The sequence below is a fragment of the Saimiri boliviensis genome, chromosome 1 (assembly GCF_048565385.1).
Source record: "Saimiri boliviensis isolate mSaiBol1 chromosome 1, mSaiBol1.pri, whole genome shotgun sequence".
Lineage (NCBI taxonomy): Eukaryota > Metazoa > Chordata > Mammalia > Primates > Cebidae > Saimiri > Saimiri boliviensis.
This window is the reverse complement of record NC_133449.1, coordinates 130,637,587-130,663,654: the sequence shown is the minus strand read 5'-3', so window position 1 is coordinate 130,663,654 and position 26,068 is coordinate 130,637,587. Positions and strand designations below refer to the sequence as shown.

General features: G+C 46.0%; 1 protein-coding gene across 4 annotated transcripts in view; it reads right to left on the bottom strand.

Moving 5' to 3' along the window:
* The window catches only part of NPAS2 (neuronal PAS domain protein 2), a 171,921-nt gene that overhangs the window by 85,496 nt on the left and 60,357 nt on the right, over positions 1 to 26,068 (bottom strand). For all 4 annotated transcript variants that reach the window (XM_074404234.1, XM_010348623.3, XM_074404230.1 and 1 more), the window contains one exon: positions 5,119 to 5,172. In XM_074404234.1, coding sequence (XP_074260335.1) covers positions 5,119 to 5,172 — 54 coding nt within the window. The remainder of the gene's footprint in view (positions 1 to 5,118; positions 5,173 to 26,068) is intronic.

Here is a 26,068-nt window from a genome sequence, read left to right as displayed (position 1 = left end):
ACCTCCCATGTTCTCCTGATGCCTACTGCTGCCTCAATCATCAAACAAAACAAAAAGGAAGCCTTAGAAATGTTTTACTGCCATTTTTTTTTCCCTGTGTGGGAGCTTATGATGATGTAAGTAAAACTCAATCCAAAGCCTATGAAAGGAAATTCACAGCAAAATTTGCATGACAGGCTCCAGCTGGGAGCATCAGCCTGCTGTCCAATGCTGAGGGCCCGGTGCTTTCACTGCACTGTGCCTGCATGCAGGGGCACTCTGCAAGCATGCATGGGGCTTGAGTCCTCCACAGGGGCTACAGCCTTTCTAGGCAGGCCTTTGCTTTCAGACCTACAGAATTTATATCCAAAGAAATGGTACAAATGAAATGAGAACAGTCTCTCTTCTTTGCCATATTACTCTCCCTGAAAGAGCAATTGGCTGAAAAGGCCAAGCTTACAAATTTCGATCACCATTCTGTCTTGACCTAAAACAGACTCTGCAGAAAGTGTTTTCCTTTTTTCATGCTTATTTTCATGAATGCATCTCTAACTTGCCTGAAAGCATCCTGAGGGTAGGATAATGCTATGTATCCTCATCTGTAGCATCCACTTGCTCACCACATCACTTAGTCAACAAATACAAATCGGATGGTCTCAGCCATTGGTCCGTATCATTAAACTACCCTATCCTTTTCCTCTAGCTGGGGGAGCAGAAGAAATAACCAAATGGCTAAAGCTTTTTCTTCTAAAATACCTGCTTCTGCAAAATGGCATGCGTAGGCTTCTTGTGTGCCGTATTTGAACTCTTCTCATCTGAACCACTTTATTGACATTGAGGCTAAGAATTAGGGTCAAAGAATCACTAAATGGTTTAGCTAATGTTTCAGAACCAGCATCCACTCTATTAAGAGCCCCAAGAATGAGAGAATCTGGCCTGATACTCTTGATTCTCATGAACACAGGCAGCAGAGCCGTACACTCACCTTCCATCTCCCTCCCTCAACCAAAGGTATGGGACTATGGAAACAACCTCACAGCTGACTGGAGAGAGGAGGTCATGGACTCATTTAATACTGGATTAAAGGAAGAGGTGAATATGAAGCAGTTTCTTCTTAGCCAACGGGTGCTGATTTCTGTCAAGAAATGGAGTAAACTAAATTTTGCAATATTGCAAAGTTATAGACGATTGCTTTCTTTCGAAAGCTAGAATTCCTATCAGAACTTATTGTTTCTACCCCTTGGGAAGGTGGTGACTCAAAAGGAGCAGCTTCCATTTACTGAATGTCACAGACGCTATTAGGAGCCCAGACTTTAGAAACAGATGCGTACATTTGAATCCCTGCCTGCCGCTGACAGGCTGTGCAATCCCTGAGCCTCGGGTTTCTCAACTGTAAAATGGGGCTACGAATGACCTACTTTAGGAGGTGGTATTGTAAGGCTTGGAGAACTACTGCATGTAAAATGCTCTAGGCAGGCTGTGATGTTTCAGCTTTTCCTGTTGGCACTGTGTATGGCACTGTGCCAGGGGATTAGATACTGCTGCATTTAATTTCTGCATTAAGCTACTATTATCACCCCACTTGACAGAAGAAGAAACTGAGGCTAAGAAAGATTTAGTGACTTTCCCAAGGACAGACAGTAAACAGTGGCAAAAATCAAGGCCAGGCCTATCTGATTCTAACCCTGTGCACTTCCTGCTACCCCACACTGCTTCCTGGAAAGCTGTATGTGCACACACATCGCACACGCACACACGTGTGTGGGCACACACACACCCTACAATACCATTTCCTATCAGAATTAGAAAGACATGCTTATAACTGGAACACAGAAAAAGATGTGAACCTCATTATCTAGGGATTACAAGTATCTCTCAATCAAGCCGTTTCCTTCTTGAGTACAAGGACTATATTTTTGCATCTTCCCTAAAGAATAGAGCACACACTTCTGAACACACAATAGACACTCAATTAATACTCTCTGGATTTACATGGAAATTCACGTTAGAAAGTGGAACTGTGCCCTGATTCAGAATACTTGATCAAACAACCCAAATACACCATGAATTCCCTAAAGCGTCGAAAGCCTTGCCTAACACAAAGCATGTTTTCTGGAGACAATGAGAGTTTTGATCTCAAGCTAAACATTTCTAATCTCATCAAAAACAGTGAGTGAGTGGAAACAATTCATGCCAGGCCTCCAGGTGGAATTAGGGGAAGGGCCTCCCATGCTACCGCTATAAAAACTACTTTGAAAAGAATACAATCTTAGGCTTGTGTTTGTTTTTTTTTCCCCAAGTGTTAGGAGGGGTACTGCAATCTTGCTGTTTCTGAGTACCACCAGACATTCTAAATCCCTTTCTCCATCTGAGGACAAGTGAGGATTATGGGCCCCAGCCTCACTGCGTGGGTCTCTATGCAAAGATTTCCAAGCAGAGAAGTTTTGGGATGGGGGAGGTATGCCTATGGCCCAAAGCAAATGGGGAGGGGAATGAATGAAAAGAAACTGCATACAAACTGATTTATTTCTAGGAACTTTTAGCCCAGATTTTTTTGGCATGTCTATATTTGCTGATTTCTGCGTATGGTAGAGCCTAAACATGCATTTTTATCTCTTCCTGATTTAGAGGTAAGTGGTACAGCAAAGAGGCAGGGATGGGCCTAGAAAGGGTTTTGGAGGGCGATATTAAAGATGATGATGGCAAAAGTAAAACTCCTGTGAACTCCTTAGTCATGCTGGAATGCAACTCGTTGTCTAGTCTGCGAGATAGATTGAGTTTGTTCTTATATGAAGAGTCTCTTGTGGTCTGGGGATAAGAGCAGAGTGTAAGATTTAAGAAGTCTGTACTGAAGTTCTCATTCTGCCACTTCCTAGAGCTTTCTGATCTCTGGCAATGGACTCATCTGTAAAATGGGAATAAGAATGATACACACTTCAAAGGAATATTGAGAAGATAATGTGACATGATGCCCATAAAAAGACTTAGCTCAGTATTGCGGGCACCCAGTAAATGCCGGCTACCACTGCTGTTCTTTCCATCATTTCTAGGAAGAATGCCCTGCTGTTCTTTCCATCATTTCTAGGAAGAATGCCCTGCTCTGGAGGCTGAGGCATGAGAATCATGCTTGAACTCGGGAGAGAGAGACTGCAGTGAGCCAAGACCAGACCACTGCACTCCAGCCTGGGCAACAGAGTGAGACTCCATCACACCCACAGAGAAGGTTGCCCTGTAAATGTATACTTGTAAAGTGTGCTGCGTTTTCATCCACATGTAATGATGACAACTTAAAGAGCACTACTCAGTGTATTTTGCAGCTAATTTCCAAAATAACCGGCAGGGAAAGCAGGACAGACATTATTACCCTCGTGTTACAGGTGAGAAAACAGAGGCTTTGACGATGAGGGGTCTACTGGAATTCATCAGCCAGCACAGCGCAGGCCAGGAATGCAGCTCACATCTGTCTCCAGCGCTTCAGCCACAGCTACGCTGGAGGAAACCAAAACACCGCAGAAGAAGGAACTCTAGTCTGCTCTGATCTAGCCTATTCATTTGTTGCTTGGGACCTAAGTGGATTTTGCAACCTGTGTAGGTTGTGACCTGCAGTTTGCAAAGCACCTGGGTCCCAATGCCAAGTGAAGGGTCTGCCCCTTCAGAATAAGCTGGGGAGTTCTTTGCACTGATGCTTGTTTGAATTTTTACTGCAGAAATTTTCTTTTTCTTTTTTTTAAATTGCATTTTAGGTTCTGGGGTACATGCGAAGAACATGCGAGATTGTTGCACAGGTACACACATGGCAGTGTGATGTGCTGCCTTCCTCCCTGTCACCTATATCTGGCATAGAAATTTTCAAACATATGCAAAAGTAGAGATAAGAGTACTATAATCCCCAGTGCTGATCTCCCAGGTTCCTGGGATGAAGGCTGCTCTGTCTATACCTCTGGCCATTTCCTCTGTTCCCTGTTTTCTAAAGGAAATATTGTGGGGGGGAGATTAAAACAATCCAGACTTCCCCTATGCCTTGAAAACTCAGGTCTAGTAGGTCTGGGGTGGCTCGGGATTTGTGGTTCTCATGGCTGCCTCTCCAGGTGACATGGAAGGACAGCTACCCTGTAGCCACAGAGCTCGGTGGTACCTGAGGGCACTACCATTTGCAGGTGACAAGCAAGCAGTGGGTTCTGGGAAGGGAAGTGGGCAAACCCTTCAGCTCTGCAGGCTCATGAGGCTGTCACAGAGGACAGAGAGCCCTGCCACACACACACATGGTGGCAGAGGCAGAAAGGGGTGAGACCACAGCGAGGAGGCTGGTCCACTGAGCCTGTAACAAAGGATGTCTCCAGAGAGGACGTCCCCTGCTGCTGAGGCTCTGTGGCTGGGCCTCCGCCCAAATGACCTGCAGTGAACCACTGACTAGCTTCCCGCTCACCTTTGTTTTGCCCGAGCATGGCACAGTAACTGCCGACTTGGGGGAGTCGTGTGAAACTGACGACATTTGACTGCTCCTGACCTTCTCAGTGTCACCTTTATGATTCCACCACAGAACTAGTAGGCATTCAATACACGTCCAATGAAGGAATCAACACAGACAGGTTATCAGGGCTCTCACATGCCAGCTGCCAAGTTAGTATTTCTAGTTGACCCAACTATGGTGCAAGGTGGCTATGACATCTCCAATTTACAGCTGAGGAAACTGAGCTAATCTATGTAAACAAAGTGTTTAGCACAGTACTGGGTGATCGATCACTGCATGCTCACTGTGTGGCAACAATCATTATTATCCAAAGCCAGACAGAGCCCCAGCAACTGAGTTAGGACTTGAACCCAGGCCTGCTGGCTTCAGCCTGCCTTGCAGTGTCTGTCCTGGAAGAGCAGTAACCAGAAGCCATGAAAGATGATCAGTGTGAACAGGGGAACACAAAAACCCAGACCACTTGGCAAGTCCCAGACAATGTGTCATTTCACAGTGAGGGGCAGGGCCGAGGGAGCTGGTCTAGAAGATTCTCATGGTGCACTGCAATATTTCACGGACACAGTGTGGCCTGCAGCTGCCTGTCTTGCTGGTGGCCTCACCTGCACAGAGTGAAAGCCAGCAAGATTTTGCCGGGCAGACCCTCAGAGGAGGGGGCGGCTGCATCTTACCTCTTGGCTCTGTCTTTCTCATCTTCATCCATTAGATTTTCTATGCAGTTTTTCCTGCAAAGAAATTTAAAAAGAATGGATAATTACTGTCTGCTTCTAGATCTTTCTTAAAAGTCTTTCAGGTTGTCATCATTTTGGTCTTAGCCCAGTGGTTCTCAAGGTGCCAGCACCCCTTTACACTCTCAAAATGGACTGAGGTCTCCAAAGCACTCCTGTGTATGTGGGTTAAAGCTGAGCAATGTTTAAATGCACAGGCACTGGAGCAATGAAGTCAGCAGATGTCAAGTAACTTCTGGAAAAGTCAGAACACTCATATTCTGCACACTCGTGAGACAAGGAGACCTCTTTTAAAAGAAGCAAATAAAAAGTTAATGATATTTTGAAAACAATGTCTTGACCTCGAGGACCCCAGGGGTCTCCAGACCACACTTTGAGAACTGCTGTCCAGACCTGCTCAGCGAAGCAGCATCTGTTCATCCCATGCCTTAGGTCACACGCACTTCCCAGCACCCGCCTGGGATCTATTAATGACGCTGCAGCGGGACCCATTCACTTCTGCCTGCAGGACCCCGGTGGTCTATGACATCGTAAAGGAGAGCATTTCTTTATCTGTCCATTCAAACCACACAAGCTCCTCTGACAGGTGGCCTGGAGGAATCGGCCCCAAAGGAGTGTAATCTGCAGTTCCTCCCTTAGGGCATTTACTCTCCTTGAGACAGTGAAAGCACACAGATGTGAAAGATTAAGTAACAGTCCAGGAATGTTCTTCCTCACTGCCTGAGCCTCTACTCTCCCAAGACACTGGCTGGATGCCTCTCAGGCCCACGGATCCAGCTTCCTCTCCCACCGCATGCAAGCCTGGCTTCCCTCTACCCCTCAGAGCTGCACAGCTCCGGTTCCTTTCTTCATTCACACATTTCCCAGAGCCCTGCCTTTCTGGGGTGCATACCCCAAGTCAGTAGACCAAGCAGAACCATTCTCAGAGTGCTCATGAGGCTGATGCCAGCAGTGGGAGTGGGAGGCTGAAGGCTGCGGTGGCTGGGAGGGCAGAGCGTGGTCGAGGTAAGGGTGAGGACCATGGAGAAGCTGAATCACCAGTGCCCACACGCCACTATGCTCAACGCACAGGGTCTTCAGTTGGCACTCCCAAACCAGCCCTTTGCAAATGCACCACCAATTACTCTTGAAACGTGAAGTTTCAGATAAAAATTTTCAATGGGGTCAATAAATCTTTCTCTGAGCTCATTTAGTTTTGTGATTTTGGTCACCTATGTACACAAACATGGGTCTCAGCCAAAGCAAAGATGAATTCTGCAGCCACAGTCCCTGTTTACATAATGCGCATGCAGTCAACAGCAGGCATATTCCATGATGGACTAGCAAGAAATGCTGCTTAGAAGTTGAGGCCTGTATTCCGATTAAGTTAGAGTTAACACATCTGCAAACAGGCCTGTGCTTAATGTTTTCCAGATGGAATCCATTCAAAGTTTTATGTCAGTTCATTGAATGATGCCCTACCCCAAGCCTGTGCTTCCAAGGAGAATGGTGGCTTCCCAAGGCCCTGGGGTGTGAGCGAGGACCCAGCCGCCCAGTGTTCTTTATCAGGGGCTCCTGGACAGAGCCTGTCCATAGGAGGGCTGGCTGCTGTTCTCAGTCTACTCTCCTGAGCTCCTGGGATCCTGTTTGGATGACCAGGTTGGCTGAGTCACAAACTAAACATCTAAAAATGACTAATGGCCACTCTTTATCAACCACATCTTCTTTGATTTATGTGTTTAGCCTTCAGACATTTCCTGAATCTGTAAAACCTGGATGCTCTACACTCATTTCCTCTTCTTCAGCATCCCTCTCATTTCCCTGCCCTGTTCCTCTTGCTTGACCCCTGACTAACCAAATAAGCTGAACTGCACCCAGTGTGAGGAGAAGGCCCCTAAGCTGAGTTCCCATCGCACATGACACAGAAGCTCTGTGCTGATATTTTTACTATTTTGTCACCTCTGATGTCTACCATGTTATTTTTTTTTATTTAAACATACACCTCACAGGCTGGGCTCAGTGGCTCATGCCTGTAATCCCAGCACTTTGGGAGGCCGAGGTGGGCGGATCACAAGGTCAGGAAATTGAGACCATCCTGGCCAACATGGTGAAACCCCATCTCTACTAAAATACAAAAAAATTAGCCAGGTGTGGTGGCACATGCCTGTAGTCCCAGCCACTCAGGAAGCTGAGGCAGGAGAATTGCTTGAACCTGGGTGGCAGAGGATGCCCTGAGCCTAGATCATACCACCTGCACTACAGCCTGGGCGACAGGGCAAGACTCCATCACAAAAAAAAAAAAAACGCCTTACAAATTTACCATCTTAACCCCTGTAAGTGCACAGCTCAATGGCATTAAGTACATTCATACTGTTATGCAACCATCACCACCATCCATTCCAGATCTCTTTGACCTTGCAAAGCGTAAATCATGATTGAATAAGAAGTCCCCATTCCTCGCTCACTCCAGGCTTGGCAACTGCCCTTCTACTTTCTGTCTCTATAAAGCTGGCTATTCTAGGTCTGTCACATAAGTGGAACCATACAGTGTTTGGCTTATTTCACACAGCATAATGTCGTCAGGCTTCATCCATGTTGCTGCATGGGTCAGAATATCCCTCCCTTTTAAGGCCGAGTGATAGCCCATTGTATGGAAACTCACTGTTTTGCTTGCCTACTCATCTGTCCATGGACACAAGCCACTTCCACCTTGGCTGCTGTGAGTGTGGGTGTCCTTCCCTCTTGTGTTTTAGAGTCACCCTTTTACTTATAGGGAAGATCTGGAAACAGCTTGAAGGCAAACAAGGAACAGAATGGAAGAGAAGTCCTCTGAGGTCAGGTTAAAGGAATCACAAAGAAGCTTAGGGGGTGACAACGACTCTTCTCAACAGTATAGAGTATTCAGTGAGAAGGATTTGAGCAACTATTTTTTTTTTCATTTGACCACAGAGTGCTAGAAAACAGAAAAGGAGCTTAATTGAAAGCAGTGATTTTGATTGGAGCTGAGACATAATGGTTGAGGTGATTAACCCCCAGAGTGCACAGTGGAGGGATGCCATACAGCCTTTTCCCCAGATAACCACGTGTCCTACATGGGGTAGACAGTCACGAGGTGTATGAACCAGGGTCCCAACAGGAAAACAGACTGCGGTTGGGATCCTCTGAGGAGCATTGATTTACGGGAGGCTCTTTGTAAAGGTGTGGGCAGGGAGTAGGGAACCAAGTGGGACAGTGAGGTGGGGAATGGCAGAGTTGTGAACACCTCTAAGGGGAAGGGACAAGAGGGAAATGATTTCCCAAACCTGGAAGGAGTGTGTCCCATAGGAGGCGACCTTCAGTGAAGGAACGAGAAGGGAGCCAAGGGAATAAACACCTCACTCATTCTCCACCCACCCTCCGATCTCCTGCTGTGTCTCCTTTAGCCATGTCTGCAGGATCCTCCACACCAGGGAGCCTCAGGGAAGAGAGAAGGGGACATGCCCGGTAACAGTCATCTCTCAGGGGCTCTTCCAGTTCTGAGTTTCTTGGGTTTTCCTAGAACACAAACTCTCTGGAATCTTTTTAAGCTTTGTAACATCTCCTCAAGTTTGAAAACCAGGCATCTGCACCTAGCAAATGACCACACAAGAAATGATCACAATAACAATAATTATGGAAGCCTGATGAAAAGAGAGGCTGAGAGGGGTTCCCAGAACAACCTGAGCAACAAGATAAGTGACAACTGTATTGATTACAGCCTGTGTATTGATTAGTACAAACTAAATACTCACGAGTCCAGACGGACACAAATAAACAAATGGGGAGGTAGGAGGAGGGAGGAGACAGCTCCCCCTAACGGAATATTCCAATTAATACATGTAGAAAGAATGAAGGCAACAGAAAATCACCATCGTGGCTCATGCCTGTAACCCCAGCTTTTAGGGAGGCATAGGCGGAAGGATGGTTTGAGCTCAGGAGTTTGAGACCTTCCTGGGCAATATAGTGAGACTCTGTTCTCTACAAAAAGGAAAAGAAAAGAAAAGAGAAAAGAAATGAAAAGAAAGGAAAGGAAAAGAAGAGAAAATCACCATCGGTATACCAGAGTAACCATTGTTTCAGGCAAGATCCGCCAATGGATATTAAAATTAATGGAAAAAAGGTTGGGGAGAAACGGATATTTGCTGAGTTTCAAAGTATCTCCCTCAAGATATTGATTAATTACAAAAGAAAAACATTTTACAGAAGGTTGGCAGACACCACTTTTACCTACTGGTCAACATGAACATCACCAGTGTTAAGTCACATAGAAGTCTCTATGGAAACAAGCACTCATTCCTCTTGGGTGTGTACAACTCAGAGTACCATTCTTGGAACATGGGGTAGCTGTATGCTTACTTTACTAAAAACTGCCATTTTCCAAAGTGACTGTACAATTTCATATTTGCACCAGTAGTGTACAGGAGTTCCAGTGGCTCCATTCTAACATTTAGTATTGACTTCTTAATTTTAGTAATTTTTGTGGGTGTGTTATGAGATCTCATTGGGATTTGTGTTTCCCTGATGACTAATGATGCAGAGTAATTTTCACTGGTTATTTAGGTGTCTAATTCTTTTGCCTACTTAAAAAATTGGGCTGTTAGTCTCCATCATACTGATCATAGAAGTTTCTCTCTATTGGGTACAAGTACTTTGTCAGAAAATATGTATTGCAAACATTTTCTCCCAGTCTGTGGATGGCCTTCGTGCTTTTTGGGTGGTGTCTTGTGATGAGCAGTTTTAAATTTGGATAAAGTCTAATTTATCAACTTTTATTTTATGGTTAGTGATTTTTGTATTCTAAAATATATTTGCTGCTTCAATGTTGTTAAGAATTATCCTGTTTTCCTCTTGAAGCTTCATCACTTAGCTTTCACATTTTGATCCACAGTCCACTGCAAGTTAAATTTTATATGTGGTATAAGATAGGGGTCAGATATTATCCCTGCCTCCCTCCAGCAGGGACATCTAGTTGCTCCAGAATCATTTGTTGAACAGGCATTTACTTCCCTGCTGAATTGCATTAGCACTTTCACCAAATAGTGTGTGGTCTTATATGTGCTATTTATGGACTCTATTTAGCTTCATTTATCCTATGTGCCTCAACTCTGTAGGACACAGAGTCAGGATGTCTGCAGAGTGAAGACACATAAGATAAGCTTATTAAAAAATAAACTTCATTTTTAAGAACAACTTTAGATTTGCATAAAATGCAAAGAGAGTAGAGAAAGTTCCCTGATTCCTACGCCCAGTTTCCTGTTATCAACATTTTACATTAGTAGCATACATTTGTCACAGTAATACTGATACATTATTATTAAGAAAAACCCCAGGCTGGGTGCCACTGGGTCACACCTGTAATCCCAGCACTTTGGGATGCCAAGGCAGGTGGATCATCTGGGATCAGGAGTTTGAGATCAGCCTGGAAAACATGGTGAAACCCTATCTCTACTAAAAATACAAAAATTAGCCAGGTGTGATGATGTGCACCTGTAATCCCAGCTAACTTGGGAGGCTGAGGCAGGAGAATCACTTGAGCTCCGGAGGCAGAGGTTGCATTGAACCCTGATCGTGCCACTGCACTCCAACCTGGGTGACAGAGTCAGACTCCATCCCAAAAAAGAAAAAAAAGTCCATAATTTTCAGACAAGCTTGCTCAGATTTCCTCGGTTTTTACGTAACGTCCTTGTGTCACTCTAGCACTCCATCCAGGCACCACAGTACACTTTGTCAGCATGTCCGCCTTAGACTCCTTCGGCTCTGCTCGTTTCTCAGACTTTCCTTGGTTTTGAAGCCTTGACAATTTTCAGCACTATCTGCAGAACATTCTTCAGTTTGGGTTTGCCTGATGGTTTTCTCAAAGTCGGACTCAGAAGGTGGATTTTTGAGAGGAAGGCCCAGGAAGTGGTGTCCTTCTCATCACATCATGCTGTCAACATGGCTTGTCACTGTGGATGCCAACCTTGGCCACCAGGCTGAGGTGACAATAAACTCACTCGTAAGAGGTGTGTTAGTTACATTTACATGTAATATGTGCAATATGTTTTCTTTCAATGTTCAGATATCTTTTTTTTTCAGGTGAAGAATGTCTAAATTTAAAGTGGTAGATCCAATTATTAATCTGAAAAAAATTATATGATTTTCCCTGTACTTTTGGACTTAGATATATATGATTGAACCCTATTAGATTAACAATGGAAGCCACTGCTTTACACTTAGAGGCCCTTCATCCGAAAATACATTGAGCATTTCATTTGAAACTATAACTGCTCTGCTATTTAAACAAACTTATTCCATCTTTCCCAATTCCACCACGCCCTTTGTTTGTCTGTCATTATCCCAGTACCACACTATCTTAACTCTTAAAGTTGTGGAGTAATTATTGACATCAATAATTATAATCAATATGGCCTTCCAAGTTTGTTCTGATTCAAGTTTGCCTTGGTCATTCCAGGTCTTTGCAAAGCCACATAAATTTTAGAATCAGCTTATCAATTTCCATAGAAATGCCTGATGCAGCTGAGTGTAGTGGCTCATGCCTGTAATAACATGGCTTTGGAAGGTTGGGGCAGGAGTATTGCTTGAGGCCAGCAGTTGCTTGGGCAACAGAGTGGGATGCTGTCTCTACAACAAATTAAAAATTAGCTGGGCATGGTGGCGTGAACCTGTGGTCCTGGCTACTTGGGCAGATGAGGCAAGAGCATTGCTTGAGCCTGGACTTCAAGGTTACACTGAGCACCACCCTCCTCCAGCCTAAACAACAGTGTGAAACCCTGTCCCCCACCACACAAAAATTTTGATTGAGAACTGAATTTTGGGATCGATTTTGGTAAAACTGACAACAACGTGCAGGGCTCTGACGATCTCCTTCTATTTGCCTCTCCTCTTGGGCTCTGTGATGAGGCAGGAGAATGTAATTTGCCAAAGGACTAAATGTGTCATCTGCATGTGATATACAGTGATTCAACAGATACTCCCAGAGTTCCTGGGCAAGAGGGATTCCACTGTGAGCAAAGCCCTTACTTTCACGGTGCTTACGTGAGGTGGGGGATACATGTGTCAGGGAGTAGGGGAAAACCACAGGCAAGCAAATGAGCAAACACAGAGCCTGTTCCCTGGTTATCACTGCAGTGGAGGAAAAGGCGAATCCAGGGTGGGACAGGGTTCAGGGAGTCTTGCTCTGGTGTTTTAGGGAGTCATGGAAGACTTCCTTGATGAGATCCTCTGTGAGCTAACATGAAGGAAGTGCGAGAGTGAGCAGTGAGGGTGCCTCCTCCAGACAGCAAGGAAAGCGAGGAGCGGCCCAGAGGCCAGCCCGTGATGGGCCACGGCGTTGGTGAGAAGGTGGAGCCAGGGGCAAAGGGACATTGTAGCTTTTGCTTTATATGAGAGGGGAAGGCACTGGAGGTTTTGAACAAGGAGTGACAGACACCTATCTCAGAGAACAGCTGTAAAGCTTAAATGAACTTAAGTTTGCAAAGCCTGGCCTGCAGCAGACACTCAAAAACAGGTTCTCTATTTTGATGGCAAGGATTAGGCAAAATGCATCTTCTCCCATTTCACGATAGCTTGCCCTGCTAGGATATGGTTTGGCTGTGTCCCTACCCAAATCTCATCTTGAATTGTAGTTACCATAATCCCCATGTGTCCTGGGAGGGACCTGGTGGGAGGTAATTGTGGGGGCAGTCACCATCAGCTATTCTCATGAGAGGAGAGAGTGCTCATGAGATCTGATGGTTTTATAAAAGGGCTTTCCCCACTTTTGCTCAGCAGTTCTCCTTCCTGCCATTATGTGAAGAAGGACATTCTTGCTTCCCCTTCTACCATGATTGTAAGTTTCCTGCAGCCTCCCCAGCCATGCAGAAGTGTGGGTCAATTAAACCTCTTTCCTTTATAAGGTACCCAGTCTCAGGCAGTTCTTTATAGCAGTATGAGAGTGGACTAATACAAGCTCCTTATCCATACTAGGTGCTCAATAAATGCAAGAGGAATGAATTGGAAAAGGAAGGGAGCGAGGAAAGGAAGGACACAGCCAGGGCCAACCCCCTATCTGAATTCCTGTGCCACTGCCTGCCATTCACTCCTTCGAACCTCCCCATGATCGTGGTGGTTCCAAGGTAATGGTACTTACAAAGTACATTTGAAGGTACAATTATATCCTGGTGACTAAAATTAGAACAAAAACTTCTGCATGTTCAGGAGTTACTGACTAAAGGGAAAGTCCACTCAGACAGCACTGACAGTTGGGGCTCTTCAGGAAGGCCCAATGGCTCCCTCACCCACTCTTGGCTGCTGCCAAGCTCTGAAAAAGCATAATCTCATTTTGCCTCCATCAGTTCTGTGGGTGGAATGGGCTGGCTATAGTTATCCTCCACTCATAAATCAGGCAGCACCACCCCCCAGCAAGGCTAAGTGGCCTGCCCACAGACACAGGCTTGGGGACAGAGCAGACCCTGGGCTCCACCTCCTGGCACTGACTCAGGAGGCCTTTCTCCACTCACTGCTGCTTAGAATGGGGGGTTTCCAACTTCAGAGTCAGCCAAAGTTAAATCTCCATTCCAACCTACTTGCTCTATGACCTTAAGCAGGCCCCTCCCCTTAAACCTCATGAGCCCCTGTTCCCCTCATTCCTAACACAATACAGCTAAAACCCACCAGGCAGGGAGTGTACAAAGTGCAAACAGGAGGCAGGTTGCACGTATGTGTGCAGCAAAGGGCCCAGCATGATGCCTGGGAAACAGGAAGCTCTAGGTGAGTTCCATTCACTGCACTCCTGCCTCACCGAACTGTCTGACCCCTTATGTTCATGCTGTGGCCACTGAGCCCCTGCTAAGGCAGGTGACAGCAAGCTTCAGCCTTTCTCATCTGCTTTGAATTTCAATGAACACACATTCTCTGCACAGTAAAGAGGTCACCAGGGGTGAAACAGACATGGGCTCTGGAGTCACACAGACCCTAAGGTTTCAGACAGGGGCTCCTGAACAGAGGCAGAAAGGGCCATATTGGTAGGAAGAGTGCGTTACAGCCAAGAGGCACCCACAGGCAGGGGCTCCAGCTGAAGTCTGGGCCTGCCCCACGCCCAGGGACTACCTGTGGCTGCTGCAAGCAGGACTGTAAAGAGCACTGAGTGGGGGCATAGGGGTCAGGAGCTCTGCCAGGCCCAGGAGGCAGACCAGCTGGGGAATCTAACCAAGCAAGGCCAGTGGGGCACTGAGTGTGGAGGAGGGGGGCTGGAACTCCCAAGGGAATTGGCAGACAGCCACCCTGCTGCTGGCAGGCAGAGCTAGAGGGGCACGCTGGGTGTCAGAGTTCCTGGGTCCAGCATCCACATCTGTGAAGGGGAGAAAGGCAGTGGTGGCCTGGAGTCAGGTGACCCAAACTGAGACGGACCCAGGCTTTGCCCTTCAGTATCTCTGTATAACACTGGAGAAGTGTGATGCTCCCAGCCCTAGCTCCTCATCTGCAAAGTGAGAGAACAGAAGGGCCTTTTGCACAGTGTGGTTGTAAGAAATCATGACAGAATACAAGAGAAACCTCCAGCACAGTGCCTGGCACAAAGAAGTCATCACAAAATTGTAGCTGCAGAATTTTTTTTTTCTTTTTTTTAAATTGCATTTTAGGTTTTGGGGTGCATGTGATGAACATGCAAGATTGTTGCATAGGTACACACATGGCAGTGTGGTTTGCTGCCTTCTGTCCCCTCACCTGTATCTGTCATTTCTCCCCATGCTATCTCTTCCCACCTCCCCACCTCCCCGCCCCTCCCCCATTTCCCCCCAACGGACCCCAGTGTGTAGTGCTCCCCTCCCTGTGTCCATGGAATATAACGCAGCCATCAAAAACGATGAGTTCACGTCCTTTGTAGGGACATGGATGAACCTGGAAACCATCATTCTCAGCAAACTGACACAAGAGCTGCAGAATTTTAATCACACTATCAATAATGATCATGAGTTAAAGGACTCACAGCAGTAACTGGCACTGGAGCCCATCAGTGTCTTCGGGAGAAACAGGATAATCATTCCCTCCTACCAGTGTTGAAATCATGTGTGTGTGTGTGTGTGTGTGTGTGTGTGTGTGTGTACGCTTGGCGGAAAGACAGACAGACACAACATGCTTTCTAGAATACTGGACTAGCTAGTGATAACTGTACACAGCACCCTTGACACAGTAACTCCATCTTAGAGAAATACTTCACCTTACATTTGAAAAGGCACCTTGCCAGCAAGACCAGACATTTTGCCTAATCAATGAAAACTACTTCTGACCAGACAAGGACACGATCAAGCACATTCCTCCACTCAGTCCTCACCAGAGGACTCTGTGGCCGTAAGAGCAGGACTTCACCAGCTAGAAACAGCCGTCCCCACAGACCCTGTCTCACTATTGCCCGTGATCAGCACCCGGCATCCACGGCCCAGTGCTCTGCCCACATCCAAGACTCTTCCCTGTGAGACCAATGGACTACCCAGACCAGGCTAGGACTTTCTTTTTTTTTCCACGTTGCTCACCCAGGACTGGCTCATTGACCCCTTTTCCTATCCCTTTTCTTTCAATGTTAAATGTTACCTCATTTACTGTGAAATGTTTAATCTATAACATTTATATATTGATTAAGTATACTATTATGTATGGTTTGCAGTACCAACTGATGTATGGAGTGGCTTGAGCCTGTGTGCCCGTGGCTCTGACTCCTGAATGAATGCAAAGTACAAAGGGGAAGTTCATCCTTGGGAACTCAATGGAGCTTCCAGCTTTGGTGATTTAAATCACATCCATAAAGGTCTGACCTTGTAGAAAGACACAAATATGCATGGATCTGGTTATCACTGACCCTGCACCGCTCATGATAACTAAACAGGAAGGTAACCGACCATTGTGAGGTTGTGAGGGAGGAGAGAAGGGAACGGAATGACTATCGGGTGAAATGACTGGGGTTTTCCTTCACACAGCAGAAATCTACAGACTCTAATTGAGGCAAAGGACAAAAGTGAGGCCTGCAAATGACATCTAAACACCCAGGTGAAATTTCTGCCCCAAAGTTTAGAACATTCTTTCTCACAACCACCTACTACACAACTAATAAGAATTCTGGTCCTTGGCGAATGAGGACCTGGAAATGGCAGCAGGATTATTTTGTCACGCCGTATCTGCTCTGGGTCCCAAGTGCGTCAGCAGTGAGACAGAAGACTGATGAGTCATACAAGTGACAGGCGCCCCCCAGGGTCTAGCAGGGCACCCAGGTCTCCAGAGAGTGCCTCATGCAGCATGCATGGAAAGCCATGTTACTCCACTCAAGCAGGAGTTGGCAACCCTTTTCTTTCTTTCTTTCTTTTTTTTTTTTTTTTTTCAGAGATAGGGTTTCACCACATTGGGCAGGATGGTCTCAATCTCCTGACCTCATGATCCACCGACCTCAGCCTCCTAAAGTGCTGGGATTACAGGCGTGAGCCACCGTGCCGGCCAACCCTTTTCTCTAAAGGGCCGCCTGGTAACTACTTTAGATGCAGAACATCCGGTCTTTGTTGCAACCATTCAACTCTGCCATTATAGTGCAGTGCAGCCATAGACAGTATGTAAATGAACGGGCATGGCTATGTTTCAGTAAAACTTTATTTACAAAAACACGTTGTGGGCCAGATTTGGTCCCCAGAGAGCAGTTTGCCAACCCATGTTAAAGAATCACTGGACTCACTACTGAACTTTCCTCTTCAGTGTCTTTTAATTTAGAATTTTTTGGTAAAGTCTTCATAGGCCCAGTGGGTCACTTTGTATCATCATGAATTTTCCCTGAAATGACTACCACAAGCCTGTTGTGTTGCAAGACCTATGTTTTTACAAACATAAAATCATGATGTTTTGAAATTGGCTGAGAAGTGGTTTGAATTGCAGGTCCCAAGTTAACTGGAAAATCCTAACACTCCTCCCCACCACACCAACTAAGCCTGGTGGAATTTAGTTAATCAAAAGAAAAAAATACTGAAAACAGGAACAAGTTGAAATCAAAAGAGGCAAACCGAGCACACACATCTCCCCAATTGATGGGGGTTTATTTATGGCCGACAGAGTGTGTGCCTTCTGTCCTCCCAGGCAGTCCCTGATGAGGGGACCTCATGTCGTTTTGGATTAACGTCTGCATCTCACACATGGGAGCTTGGTAATGATTTCTCCTCATTATATTAAGGAATAAAAAGGCTTTGAGAAACAGTTGTTGATGAACTGCAACGCTCACTTATCTTCCTTTGTCATATGAGGAAGCTAGGAAATAACTTCCATATTTTGATTCTTCCTCTCCAGGGAATGGCTTTTGGTGTTGCAATGATTCATTCAGTGGAAAAAATAAATTTCTAAGGCTTGGGCGCAGTGGCTCACGCCTGCAATCCCAGCACTGAGAGGCCGAGGGAGGCGGATCACTTGAGGTCAGGAGTTCAAGACCAGACCGGTCAACATGACAAAACCCTGTCTCTACTGAAAATACAAAAAAGTAGCCAGGTGTGGTAGTGCGTACCTATAATCCCAGTTACTCAAGAGGCTGAGGCAGGAGAGTCGCTTGAACCTGGGACGTAGAGGCCGCAGTGAGCTGAGATTGTGCCACTGAACTCCAGCCTTGAAGACAGAGCGAGACTCTGTCTCAAATAAAAATATATATATAATAAATAAAATAAATAAATAAATTGCTAAAGGAGATGGACAGTGAAAGCCTGAGAGCCAGTGGCTCCTGCAATCCCAATTCCCCTCCAACTAAGGAGTTCTCATCGCATTCTGGCACATTCTCTGACCTGGAAAAGGCAAGACAGACAGATCCAGTCCTCACACTAGACCTCTCCATCCTTGTCCCAGGGAGCCAGGTCTCATGGCCCTTGCATAGAGCCAGGCTGCTTGAAGAAACCAAGAAAAGACCCTCATGAGCGTCATGATCATAAGCAAAGACTACCACGAGTGTCTAAAAAGCCAAGCTGAAGCTTTATCTGCCTGTTAGAACTGTGGTTCCTCCTTCATGCTTGCTTTTTTTCCCCAAGAATCTGATGATTCACTATTCAGAGAGATGGTGATATATGCAATGAAAGAATGGATGAAGAAAGTTAGAAAATTTATTATTAAGTAAATTTACAGTAACATTGTTTGGTCAGCAAAGAATTTCCAAGATAGAAATGGCCATGACATCCGGATGGAAGGGCCATCCTAACCTGACGTATTATTCTCGCAACCTCTGACATTTATGTTGCCATCACTTAAGGCTCCTTTTAGAGGGCCTCTTTATCAAGAGTTCAGATTGCACAGTGTAAACCTGAGTCAACTGGAGACTCTGATGGGTGACAGTGTGTGGTCAGGGTGTGGACAATAGATGCCTAGGAAAATCAGCAAGAGGGGAAAAGGAGATTTATGAGTCATGCTTGGGGCTGAGTCAGTGAAAGCCTTTGTTGGAAACCGCTGTTCAGTTGCCACAGACAAACCGGAATGAATCCACAAAATACTGCTCCAGCCGGCATCTCCCTCCATGTGCTGACTCCCCAAGTGCTCCTTCAGGGCCAGAAATGCTCATCTTCACTGGGCTCAAGGTTGCAAAGAGAGCAAAAGTAGATGCCCTTGAAACAAGAAATCAAATTAGTTTTGGACACCTAGACCTCGGAGTCTTAGGTTTAATATCAGATTTTTAAATAACAGTTAATCAAAACGTAGGAGGTTTCATGTGAATTGCTAACCATAGGAGGCAGCAGAATTGCTTTTGGGAACTGGCCAGATCTAGGTTGGAATGTCCTCGGTGCTCTTGCCTTCACTTGTGTGGTGGCCTTGGAGCCTGGGCACGATGACCTCATCTGTAAGCTGAAGTGGATAGACCCACTTTTCACATTCGATAGGAGAATCTATTAGGACACCTCATCTGGTTAACTGCCTCCCCTTCCACAGCACAGCGGTCAGAAGCGGTGACTTCTGAGAACAGGTAGGACCTTTAGAGCCACAGGTCATGTGGTCACGCGTGTCCGATGCCGCACACCTTACTGGTAGGAAGCACCCTCATGTTGCACCGTCTTCCTTCTCCTGTCACCCTCACTTCTTTTACTTACAGTTTAAGCAGACCGTGCACTGCCAGCCCTCCCTGTGCAGCCAGGGACCTGCCCACCACCCCTGCTGAAACAGCTGGGGCCCAGCCAAGCTCATGGGCTGCAGGGAGCCCCACAGGGAGCAGCCTGGACAGCACCAGCAGTAGGGAGCTCTCTTCCTTCACACCTGGGACTCTGCCACGATGTATTAGATTTCACATAGTCACTGCTAAAGGTATCTGTGATGTTACATCCTCCTCCATTCCACCGTCTCCGTATCATGCAAATCAGCTGAGCCTGGAAGAGGCATGTGGGCAGAAGGAAAGGCTTGTTCAAAGGTCCTGGGGCATGAAAAAATGGGGCATTTGGAGCCCCTCAAGGGGGTTTACATCTGTTACTCTGCCTCTGAATAATGCTCAAGAAACTGCAAGAGAAATGAGAAGTACATGTTTTTATTTTTTAAAAGAGACTGAGTTATCTCCTTTTGCAGATGTCTAATGAAGTGGCCCCAGGAAAGGCTCAATCCACCCACTGGTCCGACTCCTCCTCCAAGTGGCTAGCTTCTCACTGCATTGGGGCCTGATGTCCTGAGGATACAGGGACACCTGTGGTACTGCCCAGAGCACCTGCAACTCTCCCTGCCCTGAGATTCCCTGTAGGCTAGGGTCCCTTGGAAGGTCTGCGTCATTGTGTGTGGAGGTGCACTCAGGGGTAGAAACTATCAAGGAGATCAACTCTGCCACCCCTTCCCTGCATCTAACTGTCCCTATAGTCAGAGATGATGAGGGGCCTTGGCTAGGCCCTGAGGCCAGCTGAGAGCCTGCCCTACCTGTGAGCCTGGCCTGCTCCCTGGATGTAGCCAGCCCATTGTTGGGGTGCAACATGCCTTGCAGAGGCATTATACCAGGGCTGGGGCCTCTCTAACAACCCTCAGAGACATGAGCTTGTTAGCTGTCATCCAGTGTGTCACGCTAAGACCTGGCAAAGCTACACACCTCACACAGTATGTGCACAGAGCAGGAGGGTCCCCATCTCACTCCCAACGAACCAGGAACTCACCACTACATGCTGCCAGGAGGAGGGTGTGCAGGTGAGGAAAACCTTGATAATTCTAGTTACTCTACATAGCCCTGTACCCCTGAACACGCCCACTCCAGGCTCTCAACCTCAGGGGATGTCTCCACGGCATCTATACCAATCTACACAATGGTGCATTAATATAGAAAATGGCACTAATTCATCATTTTTAAAAAGTCAATTAAAAAGCAAAAAGCATTGAGATGTATCTGCTAGGTCACCAAACTGATAGGCTGCTGCTTCTCTTTTTAAAATCTGAGTTGTCTGAAAACTCTGGTTGGTTGAGTTTGATGCAGGCCCAGCTGGGAATTTGGGATCCACTGGTGACTGCTGCCCGGTGAAGCCTTTCTCTCACCACCTTGATACAACTAGACCCTAATGCATACAGTGAACCAATCCTGGACCTGCCTCCAAAACCCCAACCAGCCCAACTCCAGGATATCTAGTGTGGTAAAAATGTGTGCATGGATCAAATACACAGGAACAAAACTAAAGCCAGGAAGACCAACCAGTAGACAGAGAAGCTGGGATATGGGGATCAGAGGTCAGCAGGGAAAACTACTGGTCAGGACAACTGGTCTCCTCGAATGTCACACAGCGAATGTCATACATGTCTCTGCCTGTGCTAGAAGAGCCACTAGATAGAGTGAACCTCGACAAACAGAAAGCCCCATGGCAAGCCCTTTACCAAGAGCTTACAGCTCTTCCTAGTGAGGGACTTAGGCAATGTAAGGCTATTTCCATTTTCCCTCTTCAAACAGCAAGACTCAGAGGCCCATACAGGTATTCAATAGATGTTTGCTGGATGTCTAAAGAAGAGCCATTGCTTTCACTGAGTGATCAAAGTTACCATCACTGGTTAATGGGACCTGCAGAAATGACCGACTTTAAATGCCATCTAAAGATCATCTGGGTTTTGCCTCAGCAGGACTAGAAATCTCCCATTTCTCAATGTTTGTTCAGATATTCGCATTGTAAATTAAAGATATCTTAGATCTCTTTCCTTACATCTGTCACTCTGCTTCTGGATAATGCTGAGGAAACTGCAAGAGAAATGAGATGTACATATTTTTCTTTTAAAAAACACACTGAGTTCTCTTCTTTTGCAAATGTCTAACGAAGTGGCCCCAGTAAAGGCACAATTCACCCACTGGCCCAACTCCTCCTCCAAAGCTCTGGGTGGTGGCTTCAGGGTGGTAAGGAGAGTCCAAGACACGTTCCCCCTAGTCAGAGTCATGGCATCAGAATTAGGAGGCACAGGCCCAGGACACAAGGCGTGTTGCTACACGCAAAATTCAGAAGCTGGAGAAATAAACTACACATGAAGCTCTGGCTGGTGGTTTTCCTGTACATTTGCTTATTTAATCATGGCAGTCGGAATCCGATCTTAACGATTTCGCCCTGAACAACTCTAACAGATACTATCCTATGCCCACAAGCAGCAATATAACAATATTTCAGCAAAGAATAAAACCCATTAAATATGGGAGGGGGTAATGTGTATATCTACTAGCAATTCCCAGGGTTTCAAGTCGTAGCATTCAAACCCTCAGATGACGAGCTGCCAGTCTATGACTTTAGCCCCATCCTCAATCACATCATCCTCCTCTCCAACACCTTCTACTCTGCCAGCGCATCTTCCTCTGCCCCCCATGGCCCATCCCCATCCTCTTCTGTTTCAGCTTCACCTTGGCTTTAGCTGTTCATAACCCTCCCCCACTGGATGGTAAACCCCTCAAGCCCAGGCATGGGTCCCACCCTCCTGGCATCTCTGCAAGTGGCTGATGTTCTTAGGGCTTAGTATAGAGTATGAAGAGCTTCCATTTAGGAATCAGTGTTTAACGTCTGGAAAGAAGCCTGGCATTGGTTCCCGCAATAATTCATCCTAAGGCAGGATGATTCTTCAGGGGAGAGGCTGAATATGGGTTGCAGGATGTTCCTGTGCTTGGACCTGGGCTCAAGCCATCCCGGTGCTGGGCCCTAACTCTGCAGACTAATGGCAAAAAGGGTGAAGAGATTTAACTACACACTCAGAAGACTGCCATCTGTACTATTCGGAAAGCAACTTGCTCTGCCCAGCCCCTCTGGACAAGGCTAAACAGGCTTAGCCTGCTGTGGGCAAACAAGAAAAGTAGGTCAGCTCGACAGCCCAGTTCTTCCATGGTGATGAACTAATGATGCGAACGCAGGGCCCATCCGTGGAGAGGGGCGGGACAGCACCAGCCCAGGGCCTTGGCTGATCTCAGACCCAGCCTGGGTGGCTCATGCCAGCCTCTGGATGGCAGACAGGGGACCCGGGTAAGAGCAAAACACAGAGAATACTTGGGAAGATGGCTTAAAAAAAAACCTGCAGAAAAACAACAGTGTAAATTGCCGCCCTGCCATTTCCCGTTATTAAAGACATATCAGTTCATGTCCGTATGGTGCTCTGATACTTGCACAGGCTGCTGGGCCTGCACAGGTGCATTATGGTGATAATTTGCAGGAACACTGCTGAGAAACTGCGGTGCTACTCCCAGCTCGCCTGCAAGACGTCCTCTCCCCTCACCCTCCCTCAGCCACTGGCAATAACTAGAGGCTCACTGGGGCCGAGGACAGGCTTGAGTCAGTGGTTCAGTGCTCCTGGGACCCGTGGGCACAAGGCCCCATCCACTGCTCTGTTCCCGTGTCCAGTCTGGGCTGCAGCTGTCTAGACAGAAAGGCTTCCCTTTCTGGCTTCTCTGGCTCAGAAGTTGGACAAAATACAGAACACTACGAAGGAATTCCCCTGAGTCCCCGGTGAGCTACTTATAGGAGCCAGTGTCTGGATTGGGTTGTCTCAGGAGGGCCCAGCACAAACCTGGAGGCTAATGCCGGGGTCCTCAGGCGGCCGGGTCCTGCTCCCTGGGCTCATAAGAGGACAGGACCCTTTGCTCACCCCGCAGATAGCTTAGGAGCAACTGAGAGTTAGTCTAGGGGTCCCAGAGAAGTTTCCCAATGGAGCGGTGGTAGCCTTGCAGCTCAGGCCCAGGAGGAAGCGAAGGAATCTGTTCAAATGCAGTTATGCCTAATATTTAGAGCCCCTTCTTCCAAAATGCTGGATATTTTTCCTCTTTAAGTTATTTTTATAACAAATGTATTAGAAGGTTTTGTCAATCAACATTTTAGAAACATTCAAATCTAAAAACTCATGACTGGGAATGTTTACTCCATGTCTTTTAGGAAGTGACCTTGTCTCAAAGTTTTCTCTGGCATTTTTAAGAACTGAAGGACAGAACCAACAATCAATCCTTCTTCCTTCCTTTATTCCTTCCTTCTTTCCTTTCCTCCCTCCCTCCCTCCCTCCCTTCTTCCTTTCCTTCTGTCCTTTGGCCTTTGTTCATTAATTCATTTAGTGAATATTAAAGGAGATGGGAAAATCTACCATTCATGAAGAAAGGTGAGGACTCTCTCATACAGTGGGAACAGCCCTGGGAGATCTGGGCTTCTAATTGTGACTGTTGCTTAACTAGCTTAGGCAAGTTCCTATCCCTCTCTCTGCCTCAGTTTCTCCCATTCACAGGCCATCTGTGTAACCTAAGAACACAATGCCTTAAGGCAATTAAAATGTGGTACAGCATAAAAGCTCAATGAATTGTTAGCTCAGGTGGTGGCTGCTATTATCACAATCCAAAAACAACTCCAAAGGCATATTTAAATGCCTCTATATTTAAATAACAGATCCTAACCATGGACATCAACTATCTTCATATTTAAATTTCCAAGATATTAACCAGCTACCAGGGAGCCTGCAGTGATCCTTTTATGTGTGGACCTCGTGATCCGAAAGGTTGCCAAATAGGAGAGCTTGGCTTGTATAATAGTATTTTCCTGAAGAGCTGGCGACAAACAAACTTGGGTAAACTGAATCATACTTTAAATGTGCGAGTGGCTCAGGGCCCACTAATTGGAGGAGTGTGGAATCCCACCCACCCTCACTAACGAGCCTTCTGCAATGCAAAACTCCACACTGCCAATTAGTGTGCTTAACAAAGTATCATACACCTGGTTTCCAGGCGACCACAACTCACTACAATTTTGGAATTCTGGACAAAATAGGGAGAAGTTTGGATTTTAAAATTTGAAATAAATGATTTTACACATCTAGCCAACTTTAACAAAGTTGGAAGTGAAATGCTGTTAAAATAAATTGGCTAGCCGGGCACGGTGGCTCATGCCTGTAATCCCAGCACTTTGGGAGGGCAAGGCAGGCAGATCACCTGAGGTCAGGAGTTCAAGACTAGCTTGCCCAACATGGTGAAACCCTGTCTCTACTGAAAATACAAAAATTAGCCAGGTGTGGTGGCACGTGCCTATAATTCCAGCTACTCAGGGGCTGAGGCAGGAGAATCACTTGAACCTGGGAGGCAGAGTTTGCGGTGAGCCGAGATCATGCCATTGCATGGCAGCTCAGGCAACAGAGCAGGACTCCATCTCAAAAATAAATAAATAAATAAATAAGCAAGCAAGCAAGCTATACGTTAGTCCTACCTACTATTCAAAGCATTTCTTTTCTTTTTTTTTTTTTTGAGACGGAGTTTCGCTCTTGTTACCCAGGCTGGAGTGCAATGGCGCGATCTCGGCTCACCGCAACCTCCGCCTCCCAGGTTCAGGCAATTCTCCTGCCTCAGCCTCCTGAGTAGCTGGGATTACAGGCATGCACTACCATGCCCAGCTAATTTTTTGTATTTTTAGTAGAGACGGGGTTTCACCATGTTGGCCAGGATGGTCTCGATCTCTTGACCTCGTGATCCACCCGCCTCGGCCTCCCAAAGTGCTGGGATTACAGGCATGAGCCACCGCGCCCGGGGCATTTCTTTTTTTTTTTTTAAAGCATTTCTTATAATGCAACAGCATTATCTCAAAGAACGTTCCATTTACATAATTTACTTAAGAAATTCAGTATATTTAATAGTGTTATATTCCTATCCTTACCTAAATAAAGCATGAAGTTTTCAATTCCCAGAGTATGCTAAATTATGAAGTCCATTTAAAAACTATCGGATTCTTTAGAACTAAACAATCATTCCAAGGCCACATACATAACACTCTTGCATGTTATAAACTTAAACAGAAATTTCATTTTTGCAACCTCTTTGGAAGAAAAAGAAACCAACAAAGAAATAAATAAAACAAAAGTATACATCTGGTTTAAATGAAAACATTAAAAAAATTTTTTTTTTCTAGAGAAGCAATACAAATTCATTGTAGTTAATTCTCTCTTTCACTAAGAATATAAAGGATCTTAGGCCGTTATCATTAGGGAGAGTCAAGTTGTCTCTTTAAATATTAAAAAAAAATTATTTAAACAAAATGCCAGAAGTACTAAGTCCCCTTAACTGTCCTAGAAATATTAATATTTTTTCTTTCTTAACCTATACTCTCACCTCGCCCTTCACATGGTTTAAATTGTGTATTCCGCCTTGCTCTGGAGAAGCCATGTTCATGTCTATGTAAGAAGGACCCCAGGCTGACTCCCTCTGAAGGATGCTCTATTTCTGGCCCCACGCTTGGGAACATCCTGAGGTCATGAAAACTCATTTTAACAATAACACCACCACTATCTTTCTCAGCCTTGATTGCAAGAAGTGAGGTCTTAACGTGTGTGCAAGCATGTGCGTGTCACATGGCATCACAGCAGGATGTAAACTACGGTAAGACCAAGTCTCCACGGAGCAGGAAGAACTGGTTCGTATCAGAGATGGTGGGGCCAGTGAGCTGTACAAGGCATACACATTCCTCTATCTGCTGTGTCTTATCTT